This window comes from Ovis canadensis, chromosome 3, assembly GCF_042477335.2.
Source record: "Ovis canadensis isolate MfBH-ARS-UI-01 breed Bighorn chromosome 3, ARS-UI_OviCan_v2, whole genome shotgun sequence".
Classification (NCBI taxonomy): Eukaryota; Metazoa; Chordata; class Mammalia; order Artiodactyla; family Bovidae; genus Ovis; species Ovis canadensis.
This window is the reverse complement of record NC_091247.1, coordinates 231,313,436-231,328,403: the sequence shown is the minus strand read 5'-3', so window position 1 is coordinate 231,328,403 and position 14,968 is coordinate 231,313,436. Positions and strand designations below refer to the sequence as shown.

At 54.4% G+C, this 14,968-nt stretch overlaps 1 protein-coding gene across 1 annotated transcript in view; it reads right to left on the bottom strand.

The window, feature by feature from the left end:
* The window catches only part of SELENOO (selenoprotein O), a 22,240-nt gene extending 7,272 nt beyond the window's left edge, over positions 1–14,968 (bottom strand). The window contains exons 1-3 of the mRNA XM_069581816.1: positions 11,746–14,968; positions 1,160–1,363; positions 259–439 (exon numbers count right to left, since the gene is read on the bottom strand). Coding sequence (XP_069437917.1) covers positions 259–439; positions 1,160–1,363; positions 11,746–12,644 — 1,284 coding nt within the window. The 5' untranslated portion in view covers positions 12,645–14,968. The remainder of the gene's footprint in view (positions 1–258; positions 440–1,159; positions 1,364–11,745) is intronic.

The window sequence follows — 14,968 nt, the reverse complement described above, 5'->3', positions numbered from 1 at the left end:
TTAGGGGTGTGTGCTGGGGGCAGCTGTGTGCACAGGCCCCACGCGGGAGACCCAGCACCTGCCAGCCCTGACCCCCCCCAGATCTCTGCATGGCTCCTCGAGGCTGCTCAAATGGGGGTCAGTCCCAGGACCCTGACCCTCAGCATCGGAGAAGCTAGCCCTGGGCCAAGCCAGTGGATGGTGATGAGGGTTTGGGACAGGAGGGGCCTCAGAGGGCAGGACCCCCAGCGCCCACCCTTGGGGGCGGCCCTGACTGACCTCCCGGAAGAAGGCGGCATGTCTCTGCACATGGTCTCCGCGGTGAGAGGCCTGGATCTCGGGATAGAAGGTGCTGATGACGTAGTCGAGCATCTGCAGGCGGATGTCATCCCTCCCCACGCTGGGGCCCGCCCGGCCCGTGTGCTCGTCTCTGGGCTTGAAGATCTCGAAGGATCCGAACCTGGAGGGGAGACCCACGTTGATCACAGGTTAAACATGACGCCTCCCCTCTTGAGTGAGGCGGGAAGGGGGTTGCTGCCAGTGCCCGTGGCCAGAGCAGGGGTCGGGGGGGACAAACCATACAAACACAGCTGATCTTCAGGGACACAGGCTGATACAGGGCACCTCCCAGGGCACGTGGGGCGGGACAGCCATGGCCGCCCTGCGGGGATGAGGCGATCCGTGCTGTCTCATGGAGGGAGGAGGCCTGTACTGGGGTGAGCTGGGGTCAGCAGTGGGGCAGCTACACCCCCAGGGGGCAGGGCAATGTCCAGAGCCAGGTTTGCTGGTCACACGGGCCGACTACCAGCAGTTTGTGGGTGGAGGCCAGGGGTGCTGCCCGACCACCTACGTGACACAGACCAGCCCTCAGCAGACCATCTGGTCTGGCCCTGGGGGCCCAGCACCTCCACCCCAGAGACAAAGGCGGAGCCAGAGACGGCCGAGCCATGGGGTCGGCTGGTACCGAGCACTTGATTCCAGGCAGCTTGGTGGCCGTGAGGACACACAGGCCTGGCAGCAGGAGGCCTCCACTCGGCAGACGGGGCCCCGGGAGCGGGTGTGCTGGGCGTCGCGGGCCCTCGCCCAACCAGGCGGGAGAGGCTGCTTTCCCCGCACCTGAGGCAGCCCCTGGTCACAGACCCCAGCCCCTGGCCTGGGGACGTGAGTGCGCGGGCCTTACCTGAGGAACGTGGGGGCCAGGCGCAGCACCACGGCGCACGGCTCGGGCCGCGGGTTCCCGTCGTAGAAGGCGTCACGCACGACAGTGGACTGGGAGGAGACGCAGGAGCCGGCCCGCGTGGTGGGGATGCCCAGGTGGAACATGGCCTCGCTGCACAGGAACTCTCGGATGCTGGAGCGCAGCACCTTGCGGCCATCCGCCTGTCTGAGGTCAAGCACAGAGGTCACTGCCAGGCACCAGCAACACAGGCGCAGCTGCAGGCCAAAGGGACAGGAGGAAAGCCGCTATCGGCTCCTAAAACCAGCCCAGGGGCAGCTCTGGCGGCACCATGGAGCGAGTCTGTTTTGAATGACCCCAGATGCTATGCCCCTAACGTCCTGCAGGTCTAGACCCACAGCACGGGTGCCCGGCCTGCCGTGGGAGCCAAGTCCACACTGAGACAGGGAGAGCCACTCCCTGGGGCACATGCCCACCTGTAAGTCTACAGGTGTGTGTCGAAGGCTTCACTTTGTGAGAGAATGCAACGGACACAGTGCCACCTGCAGTGGGGGGGGGGGCCTCGGTCCACCTCGGGCAGCTCGGAATGACTCGGACGCTCTCTTCTTATCCTAAACTGACATAACCAGTGTTTTAAATGGACTTTATGTTCCTAGGCAGTGTTAGGCTCTCAGCAAAACCGATCAGAAGGCAGAGATTTCTCATATATCCCCCAGCATCAACATTCCTCCCAGACAGGACATCCGTCAGTCAGTGAACCCACACTGACATGTCACCACCCCCAGAACCCATGTTTACATCAGGGTTCCCCCTTGGTGTTGCCCATCCTGTGGGTCTGGACAACTGCCCAGACAGGGACCCACGTGACTACAGGGTCACACAGAGAAGTTTCACTGCCCAAAGTCCTCTGTGCTGCACCGAGCCATCTCTCACCTCCCAACCCCTGGTCTTTTCACTGTCTCCAGAGTTGCCTCTTCCAGGATGTCATAGTGTCACAGACTTGGAATCATACTGTGTGACCTTTTCAGACTGACTTTCTTCACTTACTGATATGCATCCAAGCTTCCAACATGTTCTTTAATGGCCTGATGGCTCATTTCTTTTTTTCCTTTTTATTCTTTTGCTGAATAATATTCCATTGTCTGTTCTATCTCTTCACCTTGAAGGACATCTTGGTGGGTTCTGAGTTTTGGCAATTAGGAATACAGTTGCTGTGAATATCCGTATACAGAGTTCCATGTGGACACGTTTTTAACTCCTTTGGGTAAATACTACGTCGTATGACTGCTGGATGATGCAGTGACAACATATTTGGCTTGGTAAGAGACCACCAGTCTTCCCAAGCAGCCGGACCATTCTGCACTCCCAGAAGCGATGATGTACTTTCCTGTTGCTCCATGCCCTTCCTAGCATTTTGTGTTGTCAGTGTCCTGGAACTTGGCCGTTCTTACGGGTATAGTGGTGTCTCACGGTTTTAATTTGCATTTTCCCGATGACACATGATGTGAAATATCTTTCCATGTGCTTAGACGCCATCTCTGCATCTTCTTTGGGGAGTTGTCTAACAAAGTCTTTGCCCCATTTTAAAATAAGTTTGTTTTATTGTTGTTGAGTTTTAAGAGCTCTTTGTATGTTTTGGATGACAGACATTTATCAGACGTGTCTTCGGCAGAGATTTTCTCCCAGTCTGTGGCTTGCCGTTCTCCTGACACTTTCACAGAAGTTTTACATTTAATAAAGGCCAGCCTATCATTTATTTCATGGGTCCTGCCTTCTGTGTTGTATCTGAAAAGCCATTTCCATACCCGAGGTCACTCAGATTCTCTGTTTTATCTTCTAGGAGTTTCACAGTTTGCATTTTGTGTGTAGGTCTGTCATCCATTCTCAGGTAATTTTTGTAGAGGGCGTCAGGTCTGTGCCTAGATTCTTTTTTTTTTTTTTTTAATGTGGACTTCCAGTTGTTCCAGTTCAGTTCAGTCGCTCAGTCATGTCCGACTCTTTGTGATCCCATGGACCACAGCACGCCAGGCCTCCCTGTCCATCACCAACTCCTAGAGTTCACCCAAACCCATGTCCACTGAATTGGTGATGCCATCCAACCATCTCATCCTGTTGTCCCCTTCTCCTTCTGCCCTCAATCTTTCCCAGCATCAGGGTCTTTTCAAATGAGTCAACTCTTCACATCAGGTGGCCAAAGTACCGGAGTTTCAGCTTCAGAATCAGTCCTTCCAATGAACACCCAGGATGGATCTCCTTGCAGTCCAAGGGACTCTCAAGAGTCTTCTCCAACACCACAGTTCAAAAGCATCAATTCTTCAGCACCCAGCTTTCTTTATAGTCCAACTCTTACATCCATACATGACCACTGGAAAAACCACAGCCTTGACTAGATGGACCTTTGTTGACAATGTAACGTTTGTTTTTTAATATGCTGTCTAGGTTGGTCATAACTTTCCTTCCAAGGAGTAAGCGTCTTTTAATTTCGTGGCTGCAGTCACCATCTACAGTGATGCTGGAGCCCCCCAAAATAAAGTCTGACACTGTTTCCACTGTTTCCCCATCTATTTCCCATGAAGTGATGGGACCAGATGTCATGATCTTAGTTTTCTGAATGTTGAGCTTTAAGCCAACTTTTTCACTCTCCTCATTCACTTTCATCGAGAGGCTTTTTAGCTCCTCTTCACTTTCTGCCATAAGGGTGGTGTCATCTGCATATCTGAGGTTATTGATATTTCTCCCGGCAATCTTGATTCCAGCTTGTGCTTCATCCAGCCCAGCGTTTCTCATGATGTACTCTGCATAGACATTAAATAAGCAGGGTGACAATATACAGCCTTGATGTACTCCTTTTCCTATTTGGAACCAGTCTGTTGTTCCATGTCCAGTTCTAACTGTTGCTTCCTGACCTGCATACAGGCTTCTCAAGAGGCAGGTCAAGTGGTCTGGTATTCCCATCTCTTTCAGAATTGTCCACAGTTTATTGTGATCCACACGGTCAAAGGCTTTGGCATAGTCAATAAAGCAGAAATAGATGTTTTTCTGGAACTCTCTTGCTTTTTTGATGATCCAGCGGATGTTGGCAATTTGATCTCTGGTTCCTCTGCCTTTTCTAAAACCAGCTTGAACATCTGCAAGTTCGCGGTTCACATATTGCTGAAGCCTGGCTTGGAGAATTTTAACTATTACTTTACTAGCGTGTGAGATGAGTACAGTTGCGTGGTAGTTTGAGCATTCTTTGGCATTGCCTTTCTTTGGGATTGGAAAGTTATTCCAGTAAAACCTGTTGAAAATACTATCACTGCTCCATCGGATTGCCTTTGCCCCTTTGTCAAAGACCCATGTTCATGCAGGTCTATTTCTGGGCTCTCTGCTCTGTTCCACTGATCTATCCATTCTTTGGGCAAAACTACACCCTCTTGATTACCACAGCTGTACAGTCAGTCTTGAAGTGGGGGCGCTGCCAGTCCTGACTTTGTTCGTCTCCCTCAATATTGAGCTGTTCTGGGTTTTCTGCCTCTTGATAAAAATTTTAGAATCATTTTGTCAATTTCTACAAGATAACTTGCTGAGACTTTAATTGGGGTTGCACTGAATCTATAGACTGAGTTGGGAAGAACTGACATCTTGGCAATATTAAATCTTCCTATCCATGAACATGGAACATCTTTACACTGATTTAGTTATTTATTTTTTTATCAGTCTTGTACTTTTCCTCATAGAGATCTTTTGTTAGATTCCCACCTAAGTATTTCATTTTCAGCAATGCTAATGTAAACAGTGTTTTTAATTTCAAATTCCACTAACTGCTCCGAGCTCATTTTGGTCCATTCTTTTGAGATTTTCTGCATAGATGTCCATTTGCAAACAAAGACAGTTTTTTATTTCTTCCATCTCAATGTGTATGCCTTTGATTTTCTTACCTTGTTGCATTAGTGAGGACCTCCAGGGCTGCTGAGAAGCAGTGGTGAGATGGAACATCCTTGCCTTGTTTATGACCTTAGTGGGAAAGCTCTGAGGTTCTCATGATGAAGTAGCTATAGGTTTTCTCATGATGACAATTTAGCTATAGGTTTTCTGTAGAAACTCTAATAAAGTTGAGGAAGTTCCTCTCTATGTCTGATTTATCATGAAGAGTGTTAGAGTCTGTCAAATGCCTTTTCTACTTCAACTAATATATGATTTTCCTTCTTTAGCCTGTTGATCTGATGGATCACATCGATTGAGTTTTGAAAGTTGAACGAGCCCTGCATACTTGGAATAAATCCCTTTGGTGGTGATGTATGATTCTTTTCCTACATTGTTGGATTCTGTTTGCAATGTTCTGTTGAGGAATGCTTTGTGTCCATGAGGGATCTGGCCTACCGTTTTCTTGTGCTGCCTTTGTCTAGATCTGGCGTCAGGGCAACGCTGGACTCAGGATGAGTCAGGGATTAGTTCCTCTGCTCCCATTCTCTGAAAAGAGTGGCGTAATTTTGTCCTTAAATGTTTGGTAGAATTCACCAGCAAACTCACCTGGGCCTGATGCTTTCTGTTTTGGAAGGCTACTAATTGGTTCAATTTCTTTAATATATATAGGCCTATTCAGATTGTCTATTTTTTCTTGTGAGTTTTGACAAATTTTGTCTTTCAAGGAATTGGTCCTTTTCATCTAGGCTAGCAAATTTGTGAACGTAGTATGTTCAAAGTCTTTTAATTTCCTTTTAATGTCTATACGAATTGTATGATCTTCCCTCTTTGATTCCCGGTATTTGTAACTGCGTCCTAACTTTCTTTCCCAGTTAGCCTCGCTAGAGGCCTATTGATTTTACAGATATTTTCAAAGAGAAAGCTTCTGATTTCACTGATTTCTCCTCTATTTATTTCCTATTTCAATTTCATTGATTTCTGCTCATTCTTTTTATTTTTTGTTTACTTTGGAAAGCAGCTATGCTCACCACTATGCCACCAACACATACAATGTTTTTTTTTTGCTTACTTTGGATTGGATTTGCTCTTTTCTTTGTGGTTTCCCAGGTGGACGCTTAAATACTGGTTTTAGATCTCTTCTCTTTACTAACATATGCACTCACTCACTGCTATAAATATAAAAGCTCTGCTTTCACTGTACCCCACACATTTGATATTTTCACTTTCATTTAGTTCAAAACATTTAAAAATTTCTCTTGGGATGGTGGCTCAGATGGTAAAGAATCTGCCTGCAATGCTAGAGACTCAGGTTCGATCCCTGGGTTGGGAAGATCCCCTAGAGAAGGGAATGGCTACCCACTCCAGTATTCTTGCCTGGAGAATTCCACAGACAGAGGAGCCTGGTGGGTTACAGTCCATGGAGCTGGAAAGAGTCAGACATGACGGAAGCAACTGACATGCGTTTAGAAGTATGTTGCATAATCTCCAAGAATTTGGGGGTTTCCAGTGATCTGTTGGGAGAAGGCAATGACAACCCACTCCAGTACTCTTGCCTGGAAAATCCCATGGACGGAGGAGCCTGGTGGGCAGCAGTCCATGGGGTTGCCAAGAGGCAGACACAACTGAGCGACTTCACTTTCAACTTTCACTTTGCACTTTCATGCCTTGGAGAAGGAAATGGCAACCCACTCGTGTTCTTGCCTGGAGAATCCCAGGACGGGGGAGCCCGGTGGGCTGCCGTCTATGGGGTCGCACAGAGTTGGAGATAACTGAAGCGACTTAGCAGCAGCAGTGATCTGTTATTGATTTCTACTTTGATTCCATTGTGGCCTGAGAACAGACACTATTTTAAAAAATTTGTTTAGGTGTGTTTTCTGGCTTAGACTGTGGTCTACCGGGATAAATGTTCCATGTGGGCCTGAGAAGAGTGTGTGCTCTGTTGTTAGAAGGAGTAGGCCCAGATGTTCATCACATCCAGTTGACCGACGGTGTGAACTGAGCTCAAAAGTGTCCTTATCAGTTTTCTGCCTGTTGGCTCTGTCCATTTCTGATAGAGGGGTGTTGAAGTCTCAACTATGATAGCGGGTTCCTCTACGCCTCTCTGAAGTTGTCAGTTTCTGCCAAATGGCACTCTGATGCTGCTGTTTGACACATATACCTTAAGGACGGGCTTCCCTGATAGCTCAGTTGATAAAGAATCCACCTGCAATGCAGGAGACCTTGGTTTGATCCCTGGGTCAGGAAGATCTGTTGGAGAAGGGAAAGGCTACCCACTCCAGTATTCTGGGCTGGAGAAGTCCATGGACTGTATTGTCCATGGGCTCACGAAGAGTCGGACACGACTAAGCGACTTTCACTCACTCCCCTTAAGGACTGTTCTGCCACGCTGGCCCCCGCTTTATCCCAGTAACTTTTCTTACTCCAAAGTCCACTCTTTCTGGAACTAATATGGCTCCTCCGGCTTGTTTTTAGATTAGTGTTAGCATGGCACACTAGTATCCATTTACTTTTAATCTACGCGTTTTCATATTTAAAGTGGATTTCTTATGGACGACATCTAAGACTTTTTAAGAATTCTTCTGACAGTATCTTGTGTTTTAATTAGTGCATTTAGATCAACATGTTTAGGCCAGAGTGTTTTCCCTTGACTCCTTTTCCTCCTTTTTTTCCCTCCCCTCCCCCATCTTTTGTGGCTCTAATTGAGCATCTTGCGATTCTATTTTCCCCTTTGTCACTAGCTCTCTCCTGGCATATCAGTAATGCTTTTTGTGTTTTGCTTTCTTACTCTTTGAAAAATGGCTGCCCTTGAGTTTGTAATACACATTCACAACTAATGCAACTCTACTTTCCAGCACACTGTACTACTCCATAGGGAGTATGAGTACTTTATAATAACAAAGATAATCCCAACCCCTTCCTCCCATCCCTTATTCCATTTGGTGTCATCAATTTCACTCACATATGATCAAACGCATTGTCTCTACTACTTTGAGCTATTTCCTGCTGTGTCAGTAAAGATGAAAAGTGAAGCTTTTATTCTGCGCCCACTGCCTTCTCCCGTGCTCTTCCTGTGATTATGTGGATTCAAGCTCCTGACCTGTATCTTTGTCATTCTCTACATCTTTCAGCATTTTTTGCAAAACAGATCTAATGGTAACAATTTCCCTCAACTTTCGTTTGAGGTAGTCTGTCTCCTTCACTAAGGGATGATTCCACAGGGCACAGAATCCTAGGTGGGTGAATTTTCTCCCCTTACTCCGCTTTCCTTTGCTCGCCTGGCTTTTGAGAGGTCAGCCGTCATTCTAATCTCTGCTCCTCTGTACGTGAAGTGTGTCCTTCCTCTAGCTTTTTTCACTTTTTCCCTTTATTTTTGCTTTTCTGTAGTTTGAAAATTGTAAGCTTAGGTGTAGTGTTTTTTTTGCAGGGGGGTCAGGCAGACATTTACCTTGCTTGGTGTACTCTTGAGCTTCTTGCATCTGTTTGGTACCTGGTATTAATCTGGGGAAATTCTCAGTCACCACAGTAAGTGTGTCTTCCATCCCCTTTTTCTCTCCTGGCATCCTGCTGCATGCTGCCTGTCTTGTTTGCAGCCCTGCAGTTCTTGCGACAGTGTTTGGGCTTTTCAGTTTTTCCTTTGCATCTTTGTAGGTGTCTCCTGAGATATCCCCAAGCTCAGAGATTTTTCCTCATCTGTGTCCAGTCTAGTAATATGTCCATCAGAGGCATTCTTCATTTTTGTTAGTGTTTTTACTAGAAATCTCTAGCACTTCCTTCTGGTCTTTCTCAGAACTTCCATCTCGCTGCTCGCATCGCCCATCTGTTCTTGCATGCTGCCTACTTTATCCATTAGAGCCTCTGACATATTAATCACAGTCATGCCAAGCCTTCGGCCTGATAGTTCCAACACCTCTGCCATGTCTGCGGCTAATTCTGATGCTGGCTCTGTCGCTTCCAACTGTGTTTTCTGCCTTTCAGTATGTTTTATAATTTTTTCTTGATAGCCAGGCATGATGTTCGGGGCAAAGAGAACAGCTATAAGCTAGCCTCTGAGCCGAGAACATACACAGGCGCTTTCAGCCTCCCCTCCGCCCGAGGCTGGAGCCGGGCCCTCTCCCTTCCCCAGGTCAGTCAGGCTCTGATAAGACCCCAGCAGGTCAGCCTCGGGTTAATTAGCTCCCCCTGAGGGCAAGCTTGCTAAGAACACGGTGCTCCTGTGAACTTCAAACGGCTCCATTTCCCCACTCCTGCCAGAAGCACAAAGGGATTTTCCACCAGCATTCACTGTGAGGACCTAGTGGAGCTCCAGGAGATAAAACTCAGCGAAACGCAGGGGCCCCTTGTGACTGGGGCCCTTGGGGTTTTAACTGGCTTGTCTGCACTCAGCCTCCAGCAAATCATCACTCGCAGGGCAAGTGTTCCTGGAGACTCCTGCTCTGGTGATGCACAATTCTCTGGCTTTGCCTGTCAGTCTCTCCAGTCGGGGCCGGGGCGGGGGTGGGCAGCGATTTGCCCTCTGACCTCCCTTTTCTTGCAGATCCAAGAAGACCTGTTGATTTTTCAGTGTGTTCAGCTTTTCACCCATTTGAACGGAGTGACGATATCCAAGGTTTCTTACTCTGTGTTTTTTTAAATGACAGGAAAGTCACAGCAGTGCACGGGAACAGCCGGCCTGCATGAGCCAGGTCCTTGGCCCTCCTTGTAAGGCAAGGGGGCTGACACCTCAACCTCTAAGAGCCCCCACCCAGCAAGCAACCACAACAAAGTGAGTTTGGATCTCTGCCCTTCAGAGTTGGGCCTGGTGCCCTGGCCTGGCCCAGGGCATGGAAGCATCCAAGCACTCCCCCAGTGGGAAGGCACTTAGAAAATTCTCTAGGAAAAAAAACCGCTGGGCTCACTTCCGTCTCACCTGCCAAAGGACAAGGACGCTGCATGAAGGTGCCTGGGATGCACCCCTACCCACGTCCTCTGCAGGGAAGAGGCCGGCATGAGCTCGAGGTGCTGGGGCATATGCCTAGAGTGGGGCCAGCGGCCAGCAGAGACCTCCGTGGGCCTCCACGCGGCGTGGGGACCACCTCGGCCTCCTGCCTCCCCCTCACCCAGGAGGGGCTTATTCCAGGTGTGACTGACACCTCTAGAAACCAGGCCTGACGGTCACCCCAGGGCTGTCTGCAGGCTGACCGCACCTGCCTCTGGTTGGTGAGACTCAGCTGCATTCCACTCACCCCCTTGCGGTCTGTAATCTGTCCTCAAGCGTCACTCCCCCCCGCCCTGGCCTGTTCAGCAGGAAGCCAGCAGTGTTCAAGCTACTTGTGGCTCTGGTGAAAAATGATCCAGAAACAGACCAGCTACCTCCTCGCCCAGGGCAAGGTACCCCAAGCAGAAACCAGAACCGTATAATGATCACACAGCAAGGGTACAGGGCCTTCCCTAACCCTGCCCCACAGAGAGGGGCACATGGCAAGCACTGCTGCACCTGCCATCCCTCCACCCCCAGCTCACACCTGGGGACGCCAGCAGCTGCTGGCCTAACCCACTCACACCACTTCAGATGCCAGCCTCAAGTGTTGCTGAGGCTGGGGACCCCAGGAAACGCTGGGGCTGGTAGGTGGGCACAAGTCTGTGAACAGTCAGACAGCCCCTTTCTTTTAAAGGACTTCAGGTCTGGAAACACTGACTTACAACTCAAGTCTCCAAACATTAAAAGCAACTTCCAGCAGCATGTTACTCTCAAAAAAATGATTTTATAACAAAAACGAATAGTCAAAGTGAACACAGGAAGTTGAAAGATGCTCATACAGTGTGCAAGCCCCAGTGTGAGACGTTTACACATGACCGAAGGTGCAGACAACTCTGAGCAGGTTGTTCCAGGACCGTGGTGGGGGTGCCAGGCTGAACTTAGGACGTCTCAGACACAGAAAGGTTTGAAGACTAGGTTGTGAGGTGGAGCTGCTACAGAAGTTGGGGTGAGGGGCGGCGAGAGCTCATGGGAGGGGCCAGACAACAGCCACACCTTCAGACTGTCTTTGAACATAAAACTCCAAGTTAGGTGTAATTCTTCTGGCCATTCAACAGGCATTTACCAGTATGGGCGACGGATATGAACTTTTTTGTGTTAAAGAGCAGAACAGACTGTCAGCCGAGGGCATACAGCAGAGGCGGGACAGCTGGGCACCCTGCTGGGTAGGGATCCGGACCCAGGCCGGCAGCGCGAGCCCCCGGAGGAGCACGGACAGCGCCCACCTCACTGCGCCCTCAGAGCAGGGCTGGCCCCAAGTGCTCGGAGTAAGTAGGCATCCGCGGTGCCAAGTGTGTGGGAGGCAAGCCGACGGCCCGGTCAGCATTCAGACGAAGCCTTGAGCGCCGGAGCGCTGGCAGCCCCGCGGGGCACGCGGTAAACACGAGCGCGTCACGCGCAGAACTGGCTCCGAAGTCGGTGGGTCGTTTATCAGAACAGAGCACGGGCAGCGGCCAGCGCGGCGGGATCAGACGCTCAGCCCGACCGAAAGGCCGCAGGGCCGCACCGCGCCAGGCGGGGGCGCGGGGGCGCTCGGGGGCGGCCAGGAGCCGCGCACAGCTCCGGGCCTTGGGCCTCGGCCCTTGGGCCTCGGCCCGGGCGCGCCTGCGCAGCTCGCTCTGGGGTCCCGGGCCACACGCCTCACCCGCGGGCGCACCCCCAAACACACCTGGAGAAGGGCGTGGGCCCCGCGCCCTTGAGCTGCAGCTCCCAGCGCTCGCCGGCCTCGGTGCACACCTCGCCCAGGTACATGGCGGCGCCGTCGCCCAGCTGCCCGGCGAACTGGCCGAACTGGTGGCCGCAGTAGCAGTGCGCGGCGGGCTCGGCGCCCGGCAGCAGCGCGTTGCCGCTGAAGAAGAGCGCAGCCTCGGCCTCGCGCGCCTCGCGGGCGGCGGCGTCGGCGGCGGGCGGTGCGTCCAGGCCCAGCAGCGCCAGCGCGGGCTCCGACAGCGCCACGACGCGCGGCCGCCGCAGGGGCTCGGGCCGCGCGCGGCTGAAGCAGGCGCCGGGCACTGGCCGCGGCGCGGACGGGGCGCCCTCCGGGCCGGGCGGCGGCGTCTCCACCGGCAGCGCGCGCAGGGCGCGGTTGTCGAAGCGCAGCCCGGCCAGCCAGCGGGGCGCGGGCTCCATGGCGCCGGCCAACGCGGAGCAGCGGGCGGACGGCGGGCGGCGGCCGAGGGGCGGCGGCCGGGCGCGGGCTACCGCGAGAGAGGCCGCTAGCGCTGCGCGGAGCGCGGCCATCTGAGGCGCCGCAGCGGCGGAAGCGCCACCGCCCCGAAAGGAAGTCCCGCCGCCCCGGAAGCCCCGCCGCCCCGACAGGAAGTCCCGCCCCGGGCTCGCCTCCCGGTTGCCCGGGCCGCGCCTGATTGACAGGGATGCTGCAGTCCGTGGGGTCGCACAGAGTCGGACACGCCTGGGCCGAACCGGACGCCCGCGGAAGCCTGACTCTGACTGGTCGCGCCGTCCGCCCGCCTCCTTCCCAGGTCCTGCCTGGGGGACCGCGAGGTCCCAGCCGGACCCGGGGGGAGCGCGCGGCGGGGACTGCCCCGCGCCACAGCGGCAGGTCATGGAGGTCCGCCCTGGGGGGCTCCGGCCCGTCCGGACTGAGCGCTCCGGGCCGGTGACCGTGCCGAGTGACGGCCCCAGGGGACCCTCGGGGTGCCCCCCAGTTCTGCGTGAAGCAGGACTAGCTTTGTTGGGGTCTGGCCCTTGACTGTCCTTTCCCCAGCGCGCACAGGAAAAGGGGGAAAGACAGCGGCGGTGGTCCAGATCTGGCCGGAAGTCAGGGGTCAGGTTCGGGCCAAGAAGGCCCCGGGGTGAAGCCGAAGCCGGGGGCGCGGCCGCTTCCTCCTCTGGCAGGCCGGCGCCTCCCCTCCCGCTGCCCTCCCCCGGCCGGGAGCCGGCGCCCCGCTGTCCCGCTGCCCCTCCGCCCTCCGCCCCTTCGCTTGCCTGTTCAGCCTCCCTCGGGTCACCCCATGCTTTTCCTTGAGCTTCTCTCTGAAATAAGCAGGCTCTTACTCTCTCCCACGCTCTGGGAGGCCAGCAGCTGTGCTGATCCGGGCTGCAGTTTCCCCAGAAAACCCCTCCGTGGACGCCCAGGAGGCTGGGGCTGGCGCGGGGTGGGGAAGGCCAAGCCTGGCCTCGAAGGGCCCTCCCTAGGTGAGGAGTTGGGGTCAGTGTGCAGTGTGACTCCGGAGTCCAGTTCAGAAGAGCCTTGCCTGGAGAGGGTGGTCCTCGGAGGGGTTCCAAAGCACCCCCCCTCCCCCCCCCCCCCCCCCCCCCCCCCCCCCCCCCGCCCCGGCCCAGAGCAAAACCTGAGACCTGGACAAACTCCAGAGCGCCCTCCTGTCTGACATGGGGGGCGGGGCCCGGAACTGCCTCCTGGGGTCACTGCACAGTTCCTAGACCTCGTGTGACCCCCCGCTCTGCCCTGCCGGTTCCACCCCGTCCAGCTTTGGTCCCCCTCCCTGAGAGAAGCAAGGATGCTATGGTCTGCCTGGATGTCGGGGACAACGCGGTGAGGGTCTCGGGGCTGCTTGGCACCCAGAGCTGCCTCCTACAGCCCAACAGCTTCCCTTCCCCCTGGGCCCACCTGGGGTCTTCTCACCTGGCCTGCGGGCAGAGTCCTCTGTGCCCAGCCTCCTTCCTAACTGCCTGAGAGATCAGCCTGAGCTCCCCCTCTTCCTGGCCTGCCTCCTGCCCCCGCCCTCGGTCCTGCCCTGCCCACACTCTGGGACCTGGTGGGCCTGGGTTTTGAGAGCCTGTGGGTGCCAGGCTCTGTGTCCTGCTGGCCGCGCACAGCAGAGGGAACATCGGGTTGGTTCCAGTGGTCCCAGCAGGTCAACTCGGGAGTGGCAGTGGCTCTCCCCGCCCTGCAGCCTTGACTCTGCCTGCCCGTTTGGCCGCCCGGCCTCTGGACCTTCCTAGTCTGTCTTGTACAGGTGGGTCCACTCGGCCCTGCTGTGTGGGGCTGAACAGGCCCCTTCCTGGCCCCTCTCTGTGGAAACTCGGCTGACAGGCAGGTGCGCTGAGTGAGGCCAGGCCCTCTTAGGCCTGTGGGCCTGGGTGCGCACGCACAGCCCCCCATTGTTGGTGCCCCTGTGTGGCCCTGACTGCACCCCCATTATGGGCCCTGGCCCCCTGGGCCCCCAGACCCCTGGGAGCACCGTCCTTTCCCAGAGCGCGCAGGCTGGCAGCGGTAGGCCGAGAAGATGGGTCTCTGGAGCCTCAGCCTTCTCCCCAGCCTGGAAAGCATGTCAGCAAAACGGGGTGCTTGTGGGCAGGGGGGTATCAGCAGAGCCCCCAGCCTCCCAGGCACTCACCTGCGGCCAAGGACAGGCTAAGGGGCGGCCAGTAAAACTGGTCCAGGAGGTCCACACGGTCATCGCAGCAGGCCTGCAGCATGTGGCTGTCTGTGTCCAGCAGGTCCGCTGGCAGCGTGGTGAGCAAGCTGGGCTGGGAGGCCAGGCCCCCCGAGTGCTCTGGCCCCAGCCAGGGGTCACCCGTGGGGGGCCCCCAGGCTCAGGGGTCACCCGTGGGGGGCCCCCAGGCTCAGGCCTGCCGCACTGGCCACCCCCTGGCCTGTGTTCTCCGACGAGGTCATGGGACCCAGTCTCTAGTTCTGCCGGCGCCTCTCAGAGTCCAGCGCCCCCTGCCTCCGAGTCTCCACTGGCCATGCCCCCCTCGCAGAGGAGCCGAGTCGGGGCAGGGAGGCCAGCACCTCCTGTGTGAATGCCTGGGTGGACGCACAGGCCCCTCTCCCGAGGTCTGGTCAGTCCACTCTCCTCCAAGTACTTGTCACATATTTGAAAGATGAAACCTTGTTGCTTTTCTGCTTGTCAATGTAATACAGACTTGCATTGGATACATTAAAATTCCCAGGGTGAAGATTC